The sequence below is a fragment of the Anolis carolinensis genome, chromosome 2, assembly GCF_035594765.1.
Source record: "Anolis carolinensis isolate JA03-04 chromosome 2, rAnoCar3.1.pri, whole genome shotgun sequence".
Classification (NCBI taxonomy): Eukaryota; Metazoa; Chordata; class Lepidosauria; order Squamata; family Dactyloidae; genus Anolis; species Anolis carolinensis.
The window spans coordinates 277904319-277928925 of NC_085842.1; the positions used below are offsets into that span (position 1 = coordinate 277904319).

The 24607-nt window shown below is 39.2% G+C and overlaps 1 protein-coding gene across 12 annotated transcripts in view; it reads left to right on the forward strand.

Moving 5' to 3' along the window:
- Positions 1-21529, forward strand: part of arb2a (ARB2 cotranscriptional regulator A) — a 284933-nt gene extending 263404 nt beyond the window's left edge. For 10 of the 12 annotated variants that reach the window (XM_062974236.1, XM_062974231.1, XM_062974232.1 and 7 more), the window contains one exon: positions 16398-21529. In XM_062974236.1, the coding sequence (XP_062830306.1) occupies positions 16398-16621 (224 nt within the window). In that variant the 3' untranslated portion in view covers positions 16622-21529. Of the gene's footprint in view, positions 9938-16397 lie in introns of those variants that run through there. The other 2 variants (XM_062974234.1, XM_062974235.1) reach the window with 1 other exon arrangement.
- The last annotated feature ends 3078 nt before the right edge of the window (positions 21530-24607 follow it).

Consider the following 24607-nt stretch of genomic DNA (forward strand, 5'->3'; position numbering starts at 1 on the left):
TCTCTAGAGTCACAGTCCAACCCTCAAACCACTGCACCATGCTGGCTGGCTCTCTATATATACAATGTAATGGAAATGTTAAATGAATTTTCAATAGCTTGGGTTTGTTTAATAATTCAGTACAGGATATTTAAAAAGATAGAATACAAGCAACTGTTATCTTGACCATGAACCTCATATCAATATTGTAGCTTCACCTTTGCCTGTTCTAGAAAAAGTATAGATGTTCTCAGGCAGCAGTTAATTCTTTACTGCATTGTCTGCTGGTCCTCAACACCTCCCAGAAGAAAGAGTGAAGCTCAGAAAGCTGCCTTATTCCATTTCTGAGTGATTAAAACTCAGAAAGTGCTTCACATTTGGTCCCTTTGGACATGTGTCTGTTTCCATAGCAGCATATTCCTCAGTCTATGCGTAAAATATAACATGAAAATTTGTTTATAGTAAATGCCTTGGACGTGTTAAACACGGTTAAAGAAACCCTCTTAAAACCAAAAGCATTATACGAATAGGTACTAAATATAAAGGAGTATACCATTGTTAAATGAACATTTGATTTCTGTTCAGAAAATCTTAGCAACTGAATATCACATTGCTTTGAACTTTATTGTAATGAAATCTCGCAATTCGCAAATAGGTGTAATTTTGATGTGTTAATAAGTTTATCATTTTAAGAAAGATTTCACTTGTCTTTATTCTAGGGCTTGGTAGAATAACCTTTGGCTTTCCATATGTTTTGAACTAGAACTACCTTTTGGCCATGCTGGATGGTGGTGATAAGAACTGGAGTTCAAAGCATGTCTAGAGCAGAGCTTTCCAAACTCTGTGTTGCAGAAATAAACAATCATATTTTTTTTAAAATATAAACAAAAGTTTTCATGAGATATGTTGTGTCAACAATTTATGTATGTGTTCGTATCTCTGTGTCATGAAATGATATATATCTTCTAAAATGTGTATCATCAATATGCAATGTTTATAAAGCTCTGATCTAGAGCGTCAAGGTTTCTCCACCTTGGAGACTTACTTGAAAAGAATGTGTGTGTTTTATATGTTTGTTCCTTTGTTTCAGATGAAAAAATACATTTAGCCCACCTTTAGATGCTAATTATAACAGTCATAGGTGGGTGACTTAAAAAAGAAAAATATTTTTCATTTCACTTAGATTGTTATATTTTTATTTGACGAGTTCTGGAGCTTGTCAAGTAACAGAGGTATTGCCAAGTAATCTATTCTAAAATCTGATTAATAGATTTTAAGATTTTTATTGGATTCAGACAACAGCCAAAGATACAGAAACCTAATCACTTCCCCATTTTATGCAGATACATTACTTGATGTTGTTGTTGCTCTTATGTCTCCAGTATATAATGTAATATCTCTTCTGTCCTTTACGCCAAGTCTCATGAGAGGCATGCTTAGTTCCACTGGAATAAGAAAACACAAAATGAAAGAATAATTTTGTTGTGTATGTGTGTGTGTGATCTTAGACTCTTAATCAACTTCACATTTCAAAAAAACACCTGCTAGTATGCTGTTAAAATATCCAAATGATGAAGAATTTATCATTTGAAAAATCATATTAGATACATTGTTTGACTGAAAAAATGTGAATTGATTGTGTACAACAATGCCATGAAATAAAATATTTTTCACACTTTCAGTTAAACAAATTTCCTTTTAAAAATGTGATTAATTAATTGATTGATTACAGTTATTACAATAAATGCTTTTAGAAATATGTGTTAATTTCCATGATAGTATTACTTGAAGTATCTGAAATATGTTTACCATAAATTTCACACTTTAAACAAATATTAGAATATTATTTAATATGTGTGTGTTGAATCAAGAGAGATTAGGGGAAATAGCACTGTCATAAGTTAAATATATAGCTGCTAAAACTGCAGCTATGTCAATGTTGGGAAACGACATGTTTCTATGCTACAATCAGAGCTGGCCCTAGGTATTTTTCAAGTGTAGGTGAACAGAATTTTGCCGCCCCCCCCCCCCCAAACCAATCACTGAAAAATAAAAGTGTTGGATAAGTGAAAATGTTTGATAATAAGGAGGGATTAAGGAAAAGCCTATTAAACATCAAATTACATTAAGATTTTACAAATTAAGCACCAAAACATCATGTTTTACAACAAATCAACAGAAAAAGCAGTTCAATACCTTGCAGAGGCAGGCCGCAGGAGACAGGAGTTGCCTCGATGGCGCCCCCAACAAGATGGCACCACAGGCAACTGCCTAGTTGGCCTGGTGGTTGAACCGCCTCTGGCTACAATTATTGCATATAATTCAAACCTATTGATTAACTTGTGGAATTGGAATTTTTACCAAGGATTCATTCTTTTTTTGTTACTCACTGAATTATAATAGATACGGAGTTGTATTGATGATTACTATAAGTTACAGGGATTAAATACTTCTGCTTCAGATTTACTATATAAGATAAAACCTGTATCTCAAATAGCTGTTTATTAAGACAAGCAGTGTTCTCCTAGGGCACTCTCATGTAAAGCTCTTAAAGGAGACTACCAAGTTTATGATTACAATATTGGTGTACTTGGTCCAAAGTAGTGACCATTGTCTACAAAACCATAGGCTGGATAACTGTTGACTGCAGTTCTGTTAATGTTTACTAACCAATACTTTGAATGTGTGGGTCCTGGTATATTTGTTAGTGTTGTGTGCCTTTAAGTCATTTCCAACTTATAGTGACTCTAATGCAAACGTATAACAAGCAAGTTTTGTTCAGAGCAGCTTTGCCTTTGCCTTCCTTTGAGACTGAGGGAGCGTAACTTACCCAAGGTCACTCAGTGGATTTCCGTGGGTGAGCTGGGATTCAAACCCTATTTTCCAGAATCCCTGTCCATTGCTGAAACCAGTACACCATGCTGGCTCTCACTGGAATATTTATTTACCTTTTTATAATTTCTACTGTCTGTCAATCATACATTGAAGAATATATTGTTTTTCTTATCCCACCTAGTGCCACCAAAAGATCACTATATAAATGTCATTACCCTCTTAACACATACTGACATTCTAGAGAGGAGCAGATGAGCAAGGAGATTTTAAACATTAAAACAAACTTGTTACTCTTTATTTAAAACCACTTTATGTCATGGAATGTTGAATTACATAGAATGAATGAAAGCTTCTGGTCTGAGATTTTATGACAGGGGCAGAGCAAAACCATTATTACACAGCTGCCTCCATCTCAAATCTCACTGCTTGTTTCTAATTGCTTTGTCCTAAGAAGTTTCTCTTCCAACCTGCATCTAGGATCTTCCTTCCTCAGGAATTCATAGTTAATGCCTTCTGAGATTCTGAGCTTGTTTCTTAGCCTCTTGCTTTAAGCCGTATAAGTGTTCCTTCCTCGAGTTCTTTACTGCATGAAGTGACTGGCCTTCTCCTTCTGACTCCAGACAGTGTTGGGACATTGCTTGTGTGAAGTCTAGCCAGGTCCTTTGACCAAGAAATATGGTATCAATCCACACATTTTAGAACTTTTGATCAAATCTGATAGCATACAAAAGAAAAGAAATATGAACATGGTGATACATGGTTGATACCGAAATTATGAATTTAATAGTATTTGGAACTTAGAAACTAAATATTGACCTAACCAAGAGACAGAATTGGAATTGGCTCCTACAATTGGTACGTGAATGTGGCCTTGCTTTCTCAGCACTCATAAAATCCACAGACTTTTCCCTTTTAACTCCGGAGAAAGCACTATTCCCTGCATACCCTTGCAGCAATTGTTATTTTAAGGAAAATTCAAGTACTGGCATGGAAGGAAGAGAGGGGTTTGTTTTCAAATGTATGTGTTTTTATTGTTTTTCTAGTCTGTCCTTGATCTGTCAATTACTTATGACCTTAGTGTTTGTCATTGCATTTATCTTTAAAATGAATTCCCCTTTGACACAGCAATGTATGATTTCAAAACATCATATTTCCTAATGTCCCTTTTATACAGCGTTTTCCATTCCCATGCTGTTGTCTTTGAAGCTGCGGGGGATTTCTTCCATATGTCTCCAGGACTTATTGGATAATGCTCAGGTGGCTGCTTTAGTTATTTCTCTGACACTTTGCATAATTTCATTTGATTTGTGGACTTTGCAAATAAGATATTATCTTGTCTACCTATACCTAACATGAACTTGGGACACCAGTTGTATTTTAATTCAATTCTAAAAATAAATGATCCATGTGGATTTATTAAGATACAAAATGCTTACAAAAATGACAGTATTGTTTGAAGACAGAACAGCTTTAAAACCAGCTGCTGTCGTCAGGGCTGTCAGATACTGAATGCATTAGGACTTCTGTGCCTTTAACATTTTTATAGATGAGGAAAATGTGTCAGATGACATTTCTCTTATTTGAGAGCTGCAGTGGGAAGAAAAAGCACACCCTGAAGTCCTCCCTTTTAACAATAAACAAAGCAACCCTATGCTGCTTAGTCAGAAACAATTCCCATTGAGTTCAGTAAACCTTATTCTCATGCAAGTGTATGTAAGACTGCACTGTAAATCAATGAAGCCCTGTACCATTCAAAAACTGTCAGTCCCAAATACAAAATTTAACTTTATACACTTAGACCAGGGGTATCAAACTCATTTTCACCGAGGGCCACATCAGCCTTATGGTTGCGTTCAACGGGCCATTTTTAATTGTAAGACTATTTAAATGTAACTATGTTGTCCAGGCATTGAAAGCTCGCGAGCCACATAAAATGACATGGCAGGCTGGATTCAGCCTGTGGGCCTTGTCTTTGTCACATGTAATTTCGACAATTCTGATACATAAGCATTCAGTTATACCACTTCCTCCATGGTAAGATTATTATAGGTATTTGAAGAGCTCAGCTTTGGAATATCTTTATAAGATCCACTGAATGAGAAATCCATTATCTCACTGAATTTCCGTAATACCAGAAGCAAAGAATAAATAATAATTTTTTAATTTATTTTATTTTCAAGTAAAGAAATGTCCCCAGAAAATGAATCATTACTCTTGGAAGCTTCTGTGAGCAAAAGTTTATCCTTAGTCCTCCTAAAAACAAAATCAAAGGGATCCTGACAGTACTAGAACTTGTATTGATTCTCTATGTTGTTAAAAGGGGAGGAAATTCTTAATTTATTATTATTATCTCATTTTATTTTCATCTAAAATTATATTTAAATGGCAAAGTGCAGGCTCAGCTAAAAGCCCATTCTATGTGATTCTATGGCCAACTTCAAGCGAAATTGACCATATAGTAGTGCTGGAAGACCGAGAAATTTCTTAGAGAGGTGTTCTCTCAGGTTAAAAAAAAATAGCAATTCATAGTATTTTACGTTCACAGAAGTTTTGTACCCCCAACCCCAGGTAATGTGGAGGGCTGACTCTCTAGATATATTTTACAGTCCACCATTCCAGGTTCTGTTTACACACATGATTTCACCGGGCTTTGGCTGTACTTGAAGTGCACTCTGCTTCAGCTATGTGTTTCTCTTACTGTCTAATACAGTGGCACCACAACAGTCAATCTCAGATCCCTGTCACGTGTCTGTGTTGATTATTGTGCACATACTTATTAAAATTGTCCCTCAGAAAAGAAACCGATACCTGCAAACTGCATGGCAAAATTCAGGGGATTCCTTTTTATTTGTATTGTATTTTTCAGTCATATCATAAAAAACAGCATTATTGGCCTTACTCAATTACTAGGGTGTGGTGGCAGTGGGCTTATCCCTATGGCTAAAGGCTAAAGTCGGTTTGTTATGTGATTAGAAACAATGCATAACAGATTCAGAATGGCAAAACCATGTAGGCCTATAGCATATCCCAGAGCATGTGATACATGAATTCACCTCCTATGTTCTTGGATATAGTAGAAGTGAGAGAGAGAATGACAAAAGGATTTACTGAAAACAGTAACATTTCTAGCTGGAAAGAAGTCAGTGATAATTCTTCGGACCAGTTTGTTCAGTTTTTTTTTTTTAGTGATAGGGAATAGTAGTATTTTGATTAAATTTGCAGCTGATATTGAACTACAAGGCATTGTCAATGCAGGGAAAGATCAGGAAATTATGCAGAATGAAACAGATGATCTTATGAACTTGTGTAATAGAAATAAAGGAGAATTCAATATGTGTAAGGTCATGCATGTGGGACTAGGAGGGGTCATCCAACAGAAACAACTGAGGAGAAAGGCGATTTCAAGATAGTGGTTGGTCACAAGATGAATATGAACCATGAATGTGATGCAGATGTAAAGAGGAAAAGTCAGTTCTATGTACTTGAAGGCAGAGCTGGTTCTTGGATTTGTAAAAGATGTTTATAGTAGAAGCGGGGTAGTTATTCATATCCTACTAGAGAGCACTAAACAGACAACATCTAAAAGGATGCCTAGTGTTGGTCATCTGTATTGAAAATGATTAATTCAGTGTAGAACAGGCAGCAAAGCAACTACAACAAAGAAATGTAAATTATATTTTATTAGTAGATATTATAAAAGATTTCCCTATTTGTCTTAGATAAAGACACCGAGAAGAAATATGATAACATTTTACAGATATTATTAGACTTTTTTTGTATGGCACTTTTTCATAGAACTGTGCCCAAAGAGGCTCATAAATAAATACACAACAGTAAGTACAGCATAACAATCGAGAAACTATAACAGGAGCAATTGCAAACAACTACAGTGTTAAATAAATACATAACAATGCATTTTAATGAAACCTTATAAAGTTCAGCTAATCCGGAAACTTACAATTTTTGAAAGAGAGTAATTTCTAACATAAGAACAAAATCAGCTGCAAAGGGCGCCAAATAAATATCCATTCAGGAAGAGCGATGGTCCCAACCAATTTATACTTATTGACTCAGACACACTTCTCACTGAACGGCAATATTTTTCATAACACTCATCAAGATTCTGTGTCTTTCCCCATTTCCTATTTGTGGAAGTAAATATTTCATCAAGCCCTACAGAACACATTGTCCCTTTCTACTAAACAGCCCTCCTAACATTTCTGTCTTCAAGAAAGCAACTTTAAGAAACTCCAGGGTGGGATGAGACGGGTAAAAAAGTTTTGGCCTGTGAGTGTTGACCTCTCCAGTGTGTAGCTCTTCTAACATTATTACTTCTAACATTATGACTACTTGAACTACATAAACATAAGAAAATTGGACATATAATATCAGTACATTTAAGTCTCAAATCAAAAGGTTTTAGTCTCTTCAAGAGGTTGCCTAGAATATTTGTAGAAGGGAAGAAATCCACTTAGTTGCAAAATTGCATTTCTTCACATGTGGCATTTTGTATCAGTGCAATCTCAGAATGTGCAGTAGAAAAAGCCTGAAAAAATGATTGGGGTTTCAGGAAACCAAAGGGACAGGAGGACCAGAAGTTGCAGATTTAGCATATCTGTTCAAAAAAGTAATGAAGACTAGCTTTTTATGGGGAACTGAGATTCTCAGTCTGCTGTGCCATTTCTTACTGAGCTATGCTTTGTGTATCTTCAAGCTGTCAATACTTGTACATATTGGAAACTATAACTACATGCTGCCTTTGTGTCAGTACTTCACCTTAGACATTTCAGCAAGAAGACAACTGTACACAGTATAATTTTCATTGCCAGAAATGCGCATCCAAGTGAACTGAGTTTAGCTGTGTGGACATAGCCTGAAGAAACTGAAAATTGCAGGTGTCCTCAGGATCTTACAGAACTGTTTGAGGGTTTACCACTGTAGCAAATATCTAAGATGAAACATATCAACATGGATAAATCCTCTGAGATGTAGATTGATACTGAGATCTCCCACCCTACACAGCAGGGAAAACTTGCGTTTCTATACATCTTATCCATTCACTAGCAGAAGAGTTTTGTTGTTCTGTATTACTTGTGAAGTCCATGGAAGGAGGCCTTTGTCGTGCACGATAGGTAAACACTTGTGGATGGACTCCGTCCTGCAAAGACAGTCACTGCAGGTAGAAATGAGAGGGATCTTAATTAGGGTTGCCAGAGTGAAAACTTGGAAAGGTCTCCGGTGCCTTTTCGATTTCTATGTACGGTCTTGAAAGCTGTACAATAAAAGAAGCCAAAAGAAGGAGAATCAGCTCATTTGGAATGTGGTGCTGGAGGAGAGTGCTATGGATACCACAGATTGCCAAAAAAAGAAACAGCAGCAATGAAATGGATCCTTTTAAAAAACAGCCTGAACTGACCAAATGTAGGTTATTTTCCATATCATAAGACAACATGATTTCTTGACAAAAGATAATGCTTTGTAAAGTGGAGGGCAGTTGAAAAAGAGAAAAACTAGAAGTGGATAGACTCAGTCAAGGAAGCTCTGAGTTTTCAAAGTGTTAACAGAGTTGTTTATAACAGGGTGCCTTGGACTTCTCACATTCATAGGGTTGCTGTACATTGAGGTATAATTTCAACAATAATTGTTTGTTTTCTGGTTTTGTGATAAGCAACAACAGCCGATAATTCTTACTTCTGCACAATGAATAACGGTACAGGAGCCCTCTTCATTTTTCAGTCTGACAATCTTAGTCTTGATGTCAAAGGAGATTACAAACTCCTTCTTGTTGACCAAAAGTAAATAAAAACCTTTACAAAAATGTTTGCAAACATATAACTATAACTATTATGTCATACAAGATTGTTTTCTGATTGGTATTATGCAGACCCACTATTGACTTATTTTTGTTTATCATGTCAGAAACAAACTGAGGATACAGTTATAATGTATTTTTAAACACAAAATTTAAAAAATGGCATTATACTAGATTTCCTTTGACCACAAGCTAGCCATTTGGAGTGCCTCTGGTATCACTGTGAAAAGGTCCTCCGTTGTGCATGCGGCAGGACTATTGATCATAATTTCTAGAAGCATAAAATAAATCCACTTAGATGTTTTCTGGTGAATCTGGGGCAGATTTTCTAGGGAATATACCATACCTAGATTATTGGAACTTACCTATGAATAAATAAGCATAGCCTTAGATTGTAAATGTCTAGTTGCACTGTCATCTCTGTAAACTGATACCCATTTTAATGGCTGAAGGAGGTTGGGATGGTTTGTTGGTGCCTCCCACCAGTCTCTGGTAGTACAGAGGAACACTTGTGAAGTAGAAGCAGTTTTCCCTGCAAAGAAAAACCAACAACGGTGTGCGGGTAGAAAAAACGGCACCAGCAATTCTTCTGTCAGGGTAGTTGTCGAAAAACTACCCTGATAGTTTGCCTTTAGGATAACAAGAAATACTCCCCATTCTGTCTCTCCCCCCCCCCAATTCCCTATATTGCACTAGAACAGATCTATTTTCTTGCAAAATAAATTTGAAGATAATCATTTGGCAATCTAATAATTCTCTGTTGTTGAGAAAATATTTGTAAGGAAATATAGTAAGCCTTACAGAATTAACAGAATATGTAAATCAGTAGTATATTCTAGTTTCCTTGTATCCTTATAGGTGTTTTCAAAGATAATTTCAAAGATAATTGACTCTGTGATTTTTATCACTCAGACCTGATTTGTATATTAATTTTCTACTTATTCTCATATCTGGTTGTGTGTGTGTGTGTGTTTTCCTAATCCAACATCTGTATTGTCAGGATCTCTGTTGTTTGCCAGTAATATTTACCTCATTGTTTGGCTTATAATAAAATGTATATTATCTTATTCCTTTTGCATAAATAACTAATAAATCTCATTCATTAGTAGATCCACGTTGGGTAAAATTATATGAGAGAATCAGAAGAGTGAGCAAAGGCTAATCCGGTCCAGCATTAAAGTGGCTAACCAGATGTCTGGGAGAAACCCATGGTAGGACATTGAAGACAAGAGCAACCTTCTGGACTTCTGCATGGCAGCATCCATGAATACACTTCCCTCCTCCTCTGTATACCCTTAAAAACCCCTCATCTCCCCTCCCCCCCCCCAAATCTGCATTGAATGCCCCCCAGATTGGTGCAAGGGCACTATCCCCTCTGTTCCACCACTGGAAATTATTTCTTCAGTAGAAAGGGATAATTAGATACAACCCTTTGGCTTCACCACTTGTTTTTCACGTAACTTTAAAAAAAATCCTTTGATCCATTTCATTAATAAGGAAAAATATTTCCTGTACTCTTTAAACTGCTCCTTTAAATATCTCTTTTTAAAAAATGGCTGCTGTGGAAATCAGCAATTTTCCTACCTTGCTTCAATTAATCCCCTGTAAAACTAACCAAACTCTTAATAGTCACTGCTTCCAGTACAACTGAATCTTGATTATAGTAAGATTCCAGAATAGCCTTCTCTCACCTATTCAGTTTTCCTAGGTTTTGCTCCAGTATATACTTTGTATCACAATTCTGTGCATTTTACTGCATAACTCTAACAAAAAACAATTGTTTTTATTAAACCATATTTTCTCCCATCTCCAAACAATTCTATTTCTTGGTAAAGAGTTTATAGTAACTGTTGTGTTTTCAACAATTTCACTGTAGTTGATTCAGCCATGCAGTAATCATTATCTTTGATTATAGACATTGAGCTATAAAATTTCAGCTAACAAATATTTAAGGATTTTTAAAACAAACAATAGCCAACAAATACCTCAGTTGGCTGTTGCCACTGTAGTGAATGAGTAAATTCTCAACAGTGGCAATAGCTAACTAAGTTATCTTAATCAGTGAAGTAAAAGCCTAAGCTTGTATCTAAGCAAAATATAGTGAGAACAGTGCCAAAACAAGCCCCCCCCCCCCCCCGACACTCACTCAAGGTGAAGAGAAAAGCAGAGACACAACATGTTTTTCCCCATGCACTTAAATAAGCAAGTGTTTAGATTTGTATGCTATCTATACAAAATCTTCTGTACCAAAAAGTGCTTCCAAAATTAACCCAAATCTCATTGTCCCAGACGGGAACCGCTGAAGCCCAGTGTGTTGCATGTAGACTTAGGGTGCATCTACACTGTAGAAGTAATGCAGTGTGATACCACTTTAACTTCTATGGCAGAATGCTATGACATTGTGTGAGTTGTAGTTTTATAAGGACTTTAGCCTTCTCTGCCAAAGAGTGCTAGTGCCTCATCAAACTACAAATACTAGAATTCCATAGCATTGAGCCATAGCAGTTGAATTGGTGTTTAACAGCATTAATTCTACAGTATGGAAGCACCTTTTGTTGCTCATTATTTTATATTAATTTCAGTAGGCCCATTTTAAACACAGGTAATTTAAATCTCATTGATTTTCATTGACCAGAATGGAGACCTTGTCTGCCTCTATTCTGATTTCACTGATTTCAGGGGAATTCATATTTGGATAGATGTTTAGATGGACATCCCACTAAAACAGGCATGGGCAAACTTGGGCCTTTCAGGTGTTTTGGACTTCAACTCCCATAATTCCTAACAGCCTACCATCTGCTAGGAATTATGAGAGTTGAAGTCCAAAATACCTGGAGAGCTGAAGTTTGCCCATGTCTGCACTAAAGCAATACAGCTTGAATATTGAAATGTGTACTTATATATTTATCCAAATATGAATTCCACTGAAATTAACTGAATTGAAATAAAGGCACATGATAGCCTCTGCTCTCTATTGGATGTACATTTGGCTATCTGTGCCATAATCGAGTAAGTGATGTTTGCCAGAGGAAGCCGGCTTTCCTACCTGGATCTCTTTACTTGGCTCAGCATGATAAAACAGATGGAGGAAGTAAAAGGAGCAAAATACACTTTCTTGCCCCTCTTTCTACCTTCTTGAAAAAATATATTGTTTCCCATATAAAATGTGTGCCACATACAGAACTCCAATAAAAGCAGTCCATTTAGACCATTTTGATAAATGAACACATTTATTTATTGTAAGAATGACATATATGAATTAGCAATTAATTTATGAGCCCATTAGAACTCTAAAGTAAGTTTCATGTTTACTTTCACTAAAGCATTTGTAGTTTTCAATCTATGTTGTTTTTTAATATATTGTTAGCCACTTTGAGTCCCATCGGTGAAGGAATAACAACAACCGACAATGTTTGTGGGTCCACACTTGTTACTTGTATCACTATCCAAATATTTCTGACTACTTCAATATGGTTTTAGTTAATATTTTAGCATATTGTTAACATGAGAACTGTTCCATTCAGCACAAAAGATAGGCCTGCGGGATCACTACGTAAACTCAAATGCTTGCCTCCTGCTCCTTTCATTAGTACAAATGTTGTGTAATAGAATATTCTTACCTGTGGGGTTTTCCTTAGATGGTGGGACTAATCTTTTTACTATGAAATCTGGGAAAGACTTAAGTACATTCCCATTCTCAATAGGTGACTGAAAATATCTATCTCTGAGAAAAATGTGACATCTCAGATGTTCTGAAGGACCAGCATTTATACTTGACAAGATGAGAGGGCTGGGATGTTCAAGCATTCCTAGTCAAGCCATGCTACAGATCATCATAATTGTAAAAACTAAAAAGCCACTGTAGTGATTTTACCACCAGGGAAATTGTTCATCCATCAGTAAGATTATTACGGTTAAGAGACAATGAGGAGAGGGAGTTAAAATTGCTTTAGCCCGTTGAATCATCAGTTCCCTCTGGATTCAAAAGCTTGAATTGGTTTTAGAGTGAGGTGCCATAAGAGGGCTGCTACTAGAAATCTTAACAAGTTGATCACAGTCTCAGAAACACTAGCGAGTGTGAGTATGATCTCCTCCGAGGGAAAGTATAGGTTATATTTTGAAGGAGAAAAAGATGGGAGTGCAATTAGCCATGGCTTCGTTTACTTGTTTCCTTGTCGTGTGCATCAGGAAGTCAGCTGTTCTAAAAAGGGAAATTTGTGTGATAAATAATAAAACCGCAAGTAATTGAATATTACTTCTTGGGGGGACTTCTTGGGGAGGCAAAAAGAGAGAACATTTAAATTAGAGAACAATAAAAGGAACAAAGTGCAGAAAACATTTGTCTGGAGACGAGTAGCTCCTTATGGTGTTAATGTGTGGAATGGAATAATCTGTGAACAGGAAGTCTTATGTTTGTGTTCTGCCTAAATTGAGTTCATTAATAAGAAAGGAACAAAAACATAGAGCTGTGATTACCTGTTCAAAAGGAGAGTGTTTGGGGTAGTTATCTTTTCACCTACAGATCCTATATGGCATGAAGCATATACCAAAGTTTACAAGATGTTATCTTGTCAGTAGCATAATTATACCAGTGTATCCATGAGCACATTATGTTTTGTATTTTTATTTGGCCATGGTGAGTTCTTTGTATCTCGCAGTTGTTTGCCTCGGTGCATATTCTTTGTCTAAAATGTGCTTGTGTGCAATTGTGAATGCTTTCTTATAGGAGCCATCTGTGAAGGACAGATCTTTGTTTGAAGTGACCTGCCTTAAGTGTTAACAGAGTGCAAGGGAATGGATGTGTGGCTCCGATTTGAACAGGAAGCCTCTGCTAGGGCATGTATATGTACCGAAGGAGCAGCGGAGCAGGAGCAGCGTCTTTGTGTCGAGGTTGCCTCCGGAGAGGGATCTCTTTGTAGGCATAGTAAGAACGCCAGTTTTAGAACGGGTTGGCTTTATATAAATGGCAGGCTGGTGTCACGCCACCAGTGTGATCCAGAAGGGGATTCGCAATACGCTTTTCTTGCCTGTGCTCCTTCCTTCGCTGTTTTCAGAAACGCCAACCCACCTGTCAGGCAAGCTCTCCTTCAGGGTAGGCCCGGACCATCATGTCCTTTATTGTCGTAACTCCCAGATTGTGATACTCTCACAAAACTGTTGCTAGGCAACAAATGTGGTTACCAGGTCTCAGCGAATAGCTGAAGGGGAAAGCAAAGTGTTGCACCATTGTAGAGTAACCATAGCAATGACCTACTATTACAGAGTGGAGAATTATCATTAACAATGTTAAAAGTATCATAGAGGAGCCTGGGATCTGGAGGCTTCCCAGCAGCATCTCTGCATAATTGTGCTATCTAGGGAAAGGGTCAGAGCTCTTTCAGGACACCTGGTTGGTGGTGGGCTTCGAGGTGGGGGTTATATTGTGCAGTGCGGGATATAAATAGCAAATGGGGCAGAATTATGGGATATACTTCAATTATGCAGCTTTTGCTTTGGTTAAAGAAGGCCTGGGCAAACTTGGGTCCTCCAGATGCTTTGGATTTCAACTCCCATTTCCTAACAGCCTCGGGCCTGAGGCTGTTAGGAATTATGGGAGTTGAAATCCAAAACACCTGGAGGGCCAAAGTTTGCCCAGGCCTGCTACAGACGCACATATGTTGGAAATAGCAATCTCCTAAGCCTTTCACTATTTGTTTGTTAATGTATCTATTTTCTAACCTGTATTCTATGTGTCTGTTGATTTGCCAATTTGACTATACCTCTTTGGTGTGGAAGGGGTTATAAACATGTGCTTGTACTGAGCATGTTCAGACTCAGAACTCCATTTTGTATTCAGTCTGCTTAACACCTCATTGAAGGTGGATGCATGTTGCTGTTTGAACTTCAATAGAGAAGTATGACTTATGGACTTCAGTGAGTACAACTATACTTAAAGACTATGGACTATTGATTAAGAATGATACCCTGTGTAATCAACACAAAGAAAGCGACATCCTATCTGTAACTGAACTTTAATAAGAAATGTGCCTATATGGTGAATTAATACAGGATGTTTGTGAGTAAACAAGATACGTTATTTTTCAAAGAAGACTTTGGTTTTTTTTTAATCTCTGAGTGTATATTTTAAACGAAGAAGTTTTAAGGGAGTATATATCTTTTGGGCAATTACAACTACTACTGCAATTTCAACTTCAAAAAAACAACCATCCTTTGCTAGCCAAATATATTTTTGTAGTGGCATGTCTTCAGTTTAACAATACATGGTTCTTCAGTTTAACAGCTGAGTTACCTGTGTGCCATTACATGAATGCTTACGAATATTACTTGTTCAAAGAGTTGACTTCTAAGAAGGTTATGCTTTTCTTGACTAGTGGTTTTTAAAAGGTGGTCTCCACATGTTCATGGAGATTTACATTTGCCAAATGGATATGACATTGTGTTGTCAAAGGCTTTCATGACCAGAATCACTGGGTTGCTGTGAGTTTTCCGGGCTGTATGGCCATGTTCCAAAAGCATTCTCTCCTGATGTTTTGCCTGCATCTATGGCAAGCATCCTCTGAGGCTGTGAGGTCTGTTGGAATCTAGGCAATTGGGGTTTATATATCTGTGGAATGATCAGCGTGGGAGAAAGAGCTCTTGTCTGTTTGAGGCAGGTGTGAATGTTGCAATTGGCCACCTTGATTAGCACTGAATAGCCTTTCAGCTTCAAGGTCTGACTGCCTACGGGAACCCTTTGTTGGGAGGTATTAACTGACCCTGATTGATTCATGATTCAAAGTGCAGGTTATTACCTATAAAGCCCTTTACATTTCAGGTCCAACCTATCTGCGAGACCACATCGCTTTCTATTAACAAGCATGGGCTTTAAAATCAACCGGGGTGACCCTCCTCTTGGTCCCACCTCTGTCTCAAATGCGGTTGGTGGGGACGAGAAGGAGGGTCTTCTAGGTGGTAGCCCCCCCAGAATGCCCTCCCAAGGGAGATCAGGCTAGTCCCTACCCTCCAATTAAAGACCCGGCTTTTTTCCGACAAGCCTTCGATCATCTTTAGACTCTCAAATAATACATACAAAGACCTTTATTAGCACTTTACAGTTCTGAGGACGAATACTTGTTCTATCTACAGCAATTGCTGTATTTTATTGTTTCTACCAGGGGAGACAGAATTCATGATGTTGTGTTAACTTGTATTTTGTATGTCACAACTTGAGTGTTCTGTGAGCCACCCTGAGTCCCTCTGGGAGATGGTGGTGGGATATAAATAATAATTTATTATTATTGTTATTATTATTTCAGAAAGTAGTGTTCAGTGGGTGCCTGCCCCAAAATGGGGCGGAATTAGGGCATATACTTAAATTAAGCAGCTTTTGTTTAGGGTAAAGCAGGCATGGGGCAAATTTGGGCCTTCCTGGAAGTGTTTTGGACTTCAACTCCCACCATTCCTAACAGCCTCAGGCCCCTTCCTTTTGCCCCTCAGCCGCTTAAGCGGCTGAGGGGCAAAAGGAAGGGGCCTGAGGCTGTTAGGAATGGTGGGAGTTGAAGTCCAAAATACCTCGAGGGAGGCCCAAATTTGCCCCATGCCTGCTGTAGACACCCATAGTTATGCAGTTGCATAAGCGTCCACACTGACCCTATAGCGCGGTTTCAACCTGCATTCTATGGCAGCGCGGGGAAACTAGCGCGCGCGCGCACGAGCCTCTCCTGTGTCTTCCTCTTCTGATGAGCCTCGTGTGCGTTCCTTCATCATGATCTCCTTCCTTCCTTGGCTGCAGGCACAGAGCGGCACGAGCTCACCTCCTGGAAGAGCCACGCGTCCATCTTCCGCTTCTTCCGCGAAGCCCTGGAAGCCAAGACCAGCGGCGGCGGCGGCGGCGACAGCAACGACAACAACAATGGCGGCGGCAGCAGCACCAACAGTAACAGCGGCGGGAACGACTCCTTGGGCAAAGCGGATCCGCCTCGACGCTCGCAGCGCATCCGCTACGATGAGCTGTGATGGGAGCCGAGCTGGGCTTTTCACGCCTGCGCAGTAGCAGCAGCAGCAGCAGCCTCACCGCCCCATCCACACTCCCCTCTCCCCTTCCTCCCTCTCCTCCTCATTAGATTGTTTTCTTCCTAGAGCACCGGGTCGCCGCGTATACCTCTGCATTATTTCTAGATGAGTGCAACTGTCAAAGCAATACGGGTTCACTGGCTGCGTGTGCTTCCTGTGGGCGGCGGCCTCCCCGTCAACGCGCAGATTGAGGCTGACAGCGCCGCCGGACGCGGCCCTAATGGCCCGGACTGGGCAGGGTGACGGCGCCTGGGTGGACACGCCCCTTGGAGACAGCCACGCCCCTAGCGACGGCGCCCACCCCGCCCGCCGGCCCGCTAAGCCCGGGTCCTAGCGCCCGCCAAGATTCTCTAACCTTCCACTTCCATTTTTTAAAATTTATCAAACTAAGATCTCTTTTTAAACACCCCCCCCCCCCCGGGAGGGATTACTTGTTTTTAACCCAGTCATAATAAAAAGGTTCCAGGCATCCATATATATGTGTGTGCTGTGTGTATATGTGTATGTGTGTTTGACACATACACATATACCTTAGCATAATTCCGTATACATATACCTTACCTATACCTATAGCTTACCATAATTCCGGCCTTTTACCTATACATATACATATACACATACATACATATATGGCCTGTAACTTTTTTCATTATTAGTCAAATCTAAACATATACATACACATATGCATATACATATACTTTACCATAATTCCATATACATATACCTTACCTATACCTATAGCTTACCATAATTCCGGCCTTTTACCTATACATATACACATACATATACACATACATACATATATGGCCTGGAACTTTTTTCATTATTAGTCAATTCTAAACATATACATACACATATGCATATACATATACTTTACCATAATTCCATATACATATACCTTACCTATACCTATAGCTTACCATAATTCCGGCCCTTTACCTATACCTAATTCCATATACATATACATTACCCTACCCAAACCTTTACCTAACATATACCTATATCTTGCCATAATTCCACCCCTTACATATACATACATAAACATACGTACATAGACAGATATATGTGGCCTGGAACTTTTATTATTATTGTTGCCAAATCTACACATAAACATACACATATGCATATACCTTAGCTATACCATATCTATACATTAACCTTAATTCTGCCCCTTACCAAGACATATACACATACATACATATACATATATTAATGCCTTAACATAATTCCATATACATATACCTTACCTATACCTTAAAATAATTCCACCCCTTACATACATACACACACACATACATACACATACATATATCTGGCCTGGAATTTTTAAATTATGATTGTCAAATCAAGATTTCATTTTAAAAATATTCCTGGGAGGGATTATTTGTTTTTAACAAGTAATAATAAATAATAAATTTCCAGTGCTTTTCCTTTGTAGTCCATCGCCCTGAATAAATAGTACTGACTTTAAGGTAGATTTCCAAAGGAACACAGAAATACACTAGACTAGAATGACAATAAAGGTAATTTTGCTTCATTTGTACACCTCACACTGAAGAAATAGTTACCGGGTTGCTGTAAGTTTTTCCAGGCTCTGTGGCCATGTTTCAGAAGCATTATCTCATGACATTTTGCCTACGTCTATGGCAGGCATCCTCGGAGGTTGTGAGGTCTGTTGAAAACTAGGCAAGTGGGATTTATGTATCTGGAAAATCTTGGGTGAGAGAAAGAACTCTTACCTGTTTGAGGCAAGTGTGAATGTTTCAGTTGGCCAGCTTGATTAGCATTGAATAGCCTTTCAGCTTCAAGGTCTGACTGCTTACTGCCTGAGGCAGTGGTTCAACATGTGGGTCTCTAGGTGTTTTGGCCTACAACTCTCAGAAATCCCAGCCAGTTTACCAGCTGTTAGGATTTCTAGGAGTTGTAGGCCAAAACATCTGGGGACCCACAGGTTAAGAACCACTGGTCTGGGGGAATCCCTTGTTGTGAGGTATTAGCTGGCCCTGATTTAACACTTGCCTCAAACAGACAAGTTCTTTCTCCCACCCTGGAATTTCCACAGATATACAAACCTCCCTTGCCTAGTTTCCAATGGACCTCATAACCTCTGAGGATGCCTGCCATAGATGTGGGTGAAATGTTTCTGGAACACGGTCATACAGCCTGGAAAACTCAAAGCAACCCAGTGATTCCAGCCATGAAAGTGTTTGACAACATTTCTTTTTAACAATCTTCCTGAGAGAGATTATTTGTTTTTAAACCAATACGAATAATAAAGTTCCAGGCCTTATTAAAAAATTTGTTAAATCAAGATCTTTTTTTAACAATCTTCCTGGCAGGGATTTTATTTTTAACCAATAATAATAATAATAATAATAATAATAATAATAATAATAATAATAATAATAATACAGTTCCAGTGCTTTTTTCAGTCAATCGCCCTGAATAAATAGTAGTGACATCAAGATAGATTCCCAAAGGAACACAAAAATGCATTAGAATGACAATAAAGGCCATTTTTGCTTCCTTTGTATGCCTCACATTGAAATAATAAAATTACCACTTGGGTATATGTAGGATTAGCAGGGAAGGTTTGAACCTTTTAGACTTTGAGCCTCAAAGGTCTAAGAGGGCATCTACACTGTAGAAATAATGCACCTTTGACACTACTTTAACTGCCATGCTGTGAAGTTATGGGAGTTGTAGTTTCACAAGGTCTTTAGTCTTCTCTGCTAAAAGTGTTGCTGCCTCACCAAACTATGAATCCCAGGATTCCATAGCATTCAGCCATGGCAGTTAAAGTGGTGTCAAACTGCATTAATTTTACAGTGTAAATGCACCCTAAAAGGCAAAAGAGGAGTGAATTTTACACCCAAATGCCACCCAAGACTGGTAGTGGAGATGTATTAGTGACCAATGTAATATAGAGCAAATGCCTGTGTTTTTTTTAATATAATGTTAATTCTAGTGCTAAGTTGAAGTGTTTATTTTGTATTCAAACAGAATATCTATTTTGTGACAAATCAGATTGCTGATAGCTTTTGTAAAATGCTGGAGGGCACCGCCCTGCCTCCAGTCCCACTTACCTGAGGGTGCATCTACACTACAGAATTAATGGAATTTGACACCACTTTTAACCGCCATGGCTCAATGCAATGGAATCCTGGGATTTGTAGTTTGGCACCAGCACTCTTGTCAAAGAAGACTCAAGACCTTATCCCTTGATTCGATAGCAGTATGCCATGGCAGTTAAAAGTGGGTCAAACTTCATTAATGCTGTTGTGTAGATGTCCTCCCTGGCGACACTGTGACTTATAGAGCGGACACCCACAAAGAAGCATGCCTCACTCACTTGGTTGATCCTTTTTGTCCTAACAAGATGGCTTCCTTGGTTCATTCCTTCCATTTTTAATCCCCATGAAACATTCAACACAGGCCTCACATTCACTATTTGGCTCCCAGATAAACCATTTCAGCCTGGGCACTACAGGCTCCAGAGTCTCACTGTCCTTCTTTGTGGAGAAAACAAGAGAAACGGATGCCAGCTTACTTTTAAACAGACCCTGCAGCAACTGGTACGATAAAAGAGTTGGTAACAAGCTTTCCTGAGATGTATCTACCTTGTAGAATGAATGCCAATGGTTCAATGCTAAGGAATCACGGGAGTTGTAGTATGGTGAAGCACCAGCATCCTTTGGCAGATGAAGCTGAGGATCTTGTAAACTACATATCGCATGATTACATAAGATTGAGACAATTGAAAGTGGTATCAAACTGCCTTAATTCTACAGTTTAATTGCACCCAACTGAACTTACCCACTTTTCCACACAAGCATTTTGACCAAATTTTACCACTGTTCTCCTTTGCTAAGATGGGGGGGCAGAGGGACCAATTTAGACCCAAAAGCAACAGTGGAGTACAACAGGACTGGTTGTTTTGCTCCCACATTTGGTACCATGGGGTCCGTCTTACATTGTAAAATTAAGGCACTTTGACACCACTTCAATCCTGGGAGTTGTAGTTTGGCTAGGCACCAGCACTCCTTGGCAAGGAAGAGTAGAGACCTTGTAAAATACAGCTCCCAGGATTCCATAGTATTGAGCTATGGCGGTTCAAGTGGCATCACACCGCATTAATACTACAGCATAGATGTACCAAAAGTTTTCATTTGGGGGCAGAAGGGAAGCAAGGAGTGGGCTGGGAATCCCAAGAGCGGTGGTTTCGTGAGGTTTTTAGCCTTCTCTGCTAAAGAGTGGTGGTGCCTCACAAAACTACAAATCCCAGGATTTCATACCCATGAGCTGTGGCAGCTAAAGTGTTGTCAAACTGCATTCATTCTACAGTATGGAATCACCCATGGGCTTCCTGAACGCTTTACCTGTTTCCATCTCAGCCTGTCTCCTCCTCATATCTTCCTTCCTTCCTTCCTTCCCTCCCTCTTTCTCCCTCTCCCCTGTGTAATGTCATCCTCAGGGTGCCCTGCTCATAGACATTGTGTTTCTGTCCTTATTCACAGATTTCCTTTTCCTACCTATGATACCTTTGGGTCCTTCCTGACCAAAGGGAAACAAACCTTAGATCACACCCTGTCAGTTGGGAGGAAGCCAATGTGGTTTTGCAAAGTGCCAAATCTTTACTTGTGGTGTTTTGTTCAATTCCAAGTGTATCCTTTTTTCCCCTTCTATTTCCCAAAGCGGCCCACCGGCCCCTCATCTTGTCTTTGTGTAGTTGCCTGGTTTGTCTCCTTCCCACTTACCGAATGAACTAGAAAGCACAGGGAATTTGTTTCAAGATCTGTCTCTTTTCTGTTTACACTGAACCAATAATTAAAAAGATGTTTTCTCTTCTAAGACGCAGCTGTGGTTTCTTTGTGTTTCTGGCTGGAGTTGATTTGCTAACCAATCCACTTGCCATCGATATGGAGACCAGTAGGTTCTCCTGAAGACCAGTTTGCTCTTGAAAAGAGTCTGCAGCAAACCTTAAGGAGCTGCCACTTAGGAAACCACTACCTGAATTGCCCTGAGGAATAATGAAGCCCTGAGGGTGCCTTTTGTAGATGGGAAGGATTGTTTATCTCAAAGTATATCACTGTCTACACTGTAGAATTAATACAATGTGACACCATTTTTAACTGCCATGACTCAGTGCTATGGATTTGTGGAAGTTGTAGCTTTGCAAGGTCTTGGTCCTTCAAAGAGTTTAGGTGCCTCACCAAACTACAAATGCGATTATTCCATAGCATTGCAATGACAGCTCAAGTGGTGTCCAATTGTGTTAATTCAACAGTGTAGATGCACCTTTATTCACCTACCTAGAAATCAATAAATCTTTTGAAATAGTTCTTAATTTGTCTGCCTCTACCACAAAACCGACCTCATTATAATGTTACCATCAATTCCAGTCTGTTCAAGTTGTTTGAAAATATACTACGATCAAATTAAGCGTGTAAAATTGTGCTCTTCTTGGCACAAGCATCTAGCCCAAGGAAGCTTTTCTTCCCTTATTTAGGGATTTCTTTTTCCTACCTATTAGACCTTTGACTCCTTCCTTGATCAAAGAACTACCTGCTCAAGTTATTTACAATGAATTCCTTTGTGTAATAGCCAAGGCAGAATGTCAAATAATGTTTGGGATAATGGGGGATAAGGACTCCTTTGACAGAGTGGAAATCCCTATGACATTTATGGGGTTGCCACCTACGACTTGAAAGCAGACACACCACATTATCTGACCTTGGACTCTTTCCCACAAATACTACTACCTAGGACTTCCAGGATGTTAGGGAAAGGGTCTTCTTTTTTGGACGGTCACTCCCAGCATCCCCCAACTTCACCCAATGGTGAAGAAGAAATATCACAGGATCCAAGTGCTGTTTTGCTGTTATTAATATTATTATTACTAGTAGTAGTACCAGTAGTAGTATATCCTTCTGTCACAGGAGATGACCAGGTAGACAGGCCCAAAGTATGTTTTGTACCAGGAGACAATGGAAAAGTCATGTTACTTCTAAATTGTAAATATAAGACTATGCAACAAAAATTTTTTGTTCCTGGTTGGAAAGCATTATTTCCTGTTTAATTGATAGAACCAATTAGAAAATGACATAACTCGGGAACAAAAATTGTGTCACATTGTGTAATGGGACTTGCTAGGAGGAAAGGGTCCAGACTGGGTTACTGTGAATTTTGTTTCACCCACATCTGTGGCAGGCATCCTCAGAGGTGGTGAGGTCTGCTGGAAACTAGGCAAGTGGGGTATATATATCTATGGAATGTCCATGGTGTGTTGTCTATTTGAGGCAAGTGTGACTGGCGCAATTGGCCGCCTTGATTAGCATGGAATGGCCTTGCCAGGAAAACTCACAGCAACCCAATCATTCCTTTCTGTAGCCAATTCCTTTGCAGTCGGCAAGTACTTTGCAGAATATGAAAATATAAAACATGACAGAATAACCCCACTTGAATTCATTATTAGTATTATTATTACTATATTTACATACATTCCACTGTTCTCTCTTGAGTCAGAAGTAGACCCAATCCTCAAAGTGGGTGGATCCCTTCAAGGGGACCTGAAGGAGGATAGATTCTCAATGTCAGATCATGAGACACACCCTCCTTTCAAGAGGGCGACAACCTTGAGATTCCCTCCATCTAAAAGGATGGAGATGTTTAGGAAGCAGGCTCTTGTGCGCCTTCCGCTGACCTAGAGTAGAACCTATCATAGGATATTCTGGGGCTGAGAGTGTGTGACTTCGCCTGTGGGTTTTCATGGCCAAGCAGGATTCGAACCCTGGTCTCCAGAGTCCTTGTCCAACTATCAAATCATTATAACACCCGACTAAAGGCTTTTTTCTACATGTTTTGGCGAAAATCAAACACAGGGGACACTATCCCTTCCCTGGCCCCCTCCACCCCTCTGGCACTTTCTGGGTCACTGTCCTCTTTCTGGTCCTGCCTCTGCCCTTTTCAACCTGCTCCTTAATTGGTGAGATCCGCGACACACAGACTCCGAGCCAATTGACCGGCTTTAACCGGATAACATTCATTTCTAGGGAGGGTGGCGGTGGTTGTCATTCATTTATATCCGACCTCTTTCTCTATACTGGGATTCCATGCGGCGTTAAAACCAGCACAGAATTAAAACATGCACAAACATCAGTATATATACATTGTATGTGCACGTTGAGAACCAGCATAAAGTATTGGTTTGAGTGCTAAACTTGGGCTCTCAAATCCCCGCTGGGCCATGAAGACTAAGGGCTGACCTTGTGCAAGTCGCAGCCTCAGCCTCAGAAGAAGACAAAGGCCTCTGAAGACATACAACCAAGAAAACTTTGCGATAAGGTCGCCCCTGGTCAGAAACTGCTGGAAGGTACGCAACAACCACAATCAATATATGAAATTGGTTCAGATTATCTAAAATTAATTAAAAGGCTGCTGGCAGTTTTCCGGGCTGTATGGCCATCTTCCAAAAGCATTCTGTCCTGAAGTTTCACCCACATCTATGGCAGGCATCCTCAGAGGTTGTGAGGTATATTGGAAACTAAGCAAGGGAAGTTTATACAGTATATTTGTGGGATGTCCAGGGTGAGAGAAAGAACTCTTGTCTGTTGGAGGCAAGTGTCTATGCTGCAATTAATCACCTTAATTAGCATTGAAAGCTTTCCAGCTTCAAGGTCTGGATGATTCCTGCCTGGGGGAATCCTTTGTTGGGAGGTGTTAACTGGCCCTGAATGTTTCAAGTCTGGAATTCCCCTGTTTGCTGAGTATTGTTCTTTATTTACTGTCCCAGTTCTTAGATATGGTTCTCATGATTTCCTATGTGTGAGTCAATGGCAACAGGTAGATGGCATATATTCTGTATCTCAAAAACTAGAGCCGAAAGGGAAATCTAACTGATGTCATTTTTGCAATCAGCAGGTCAAAATA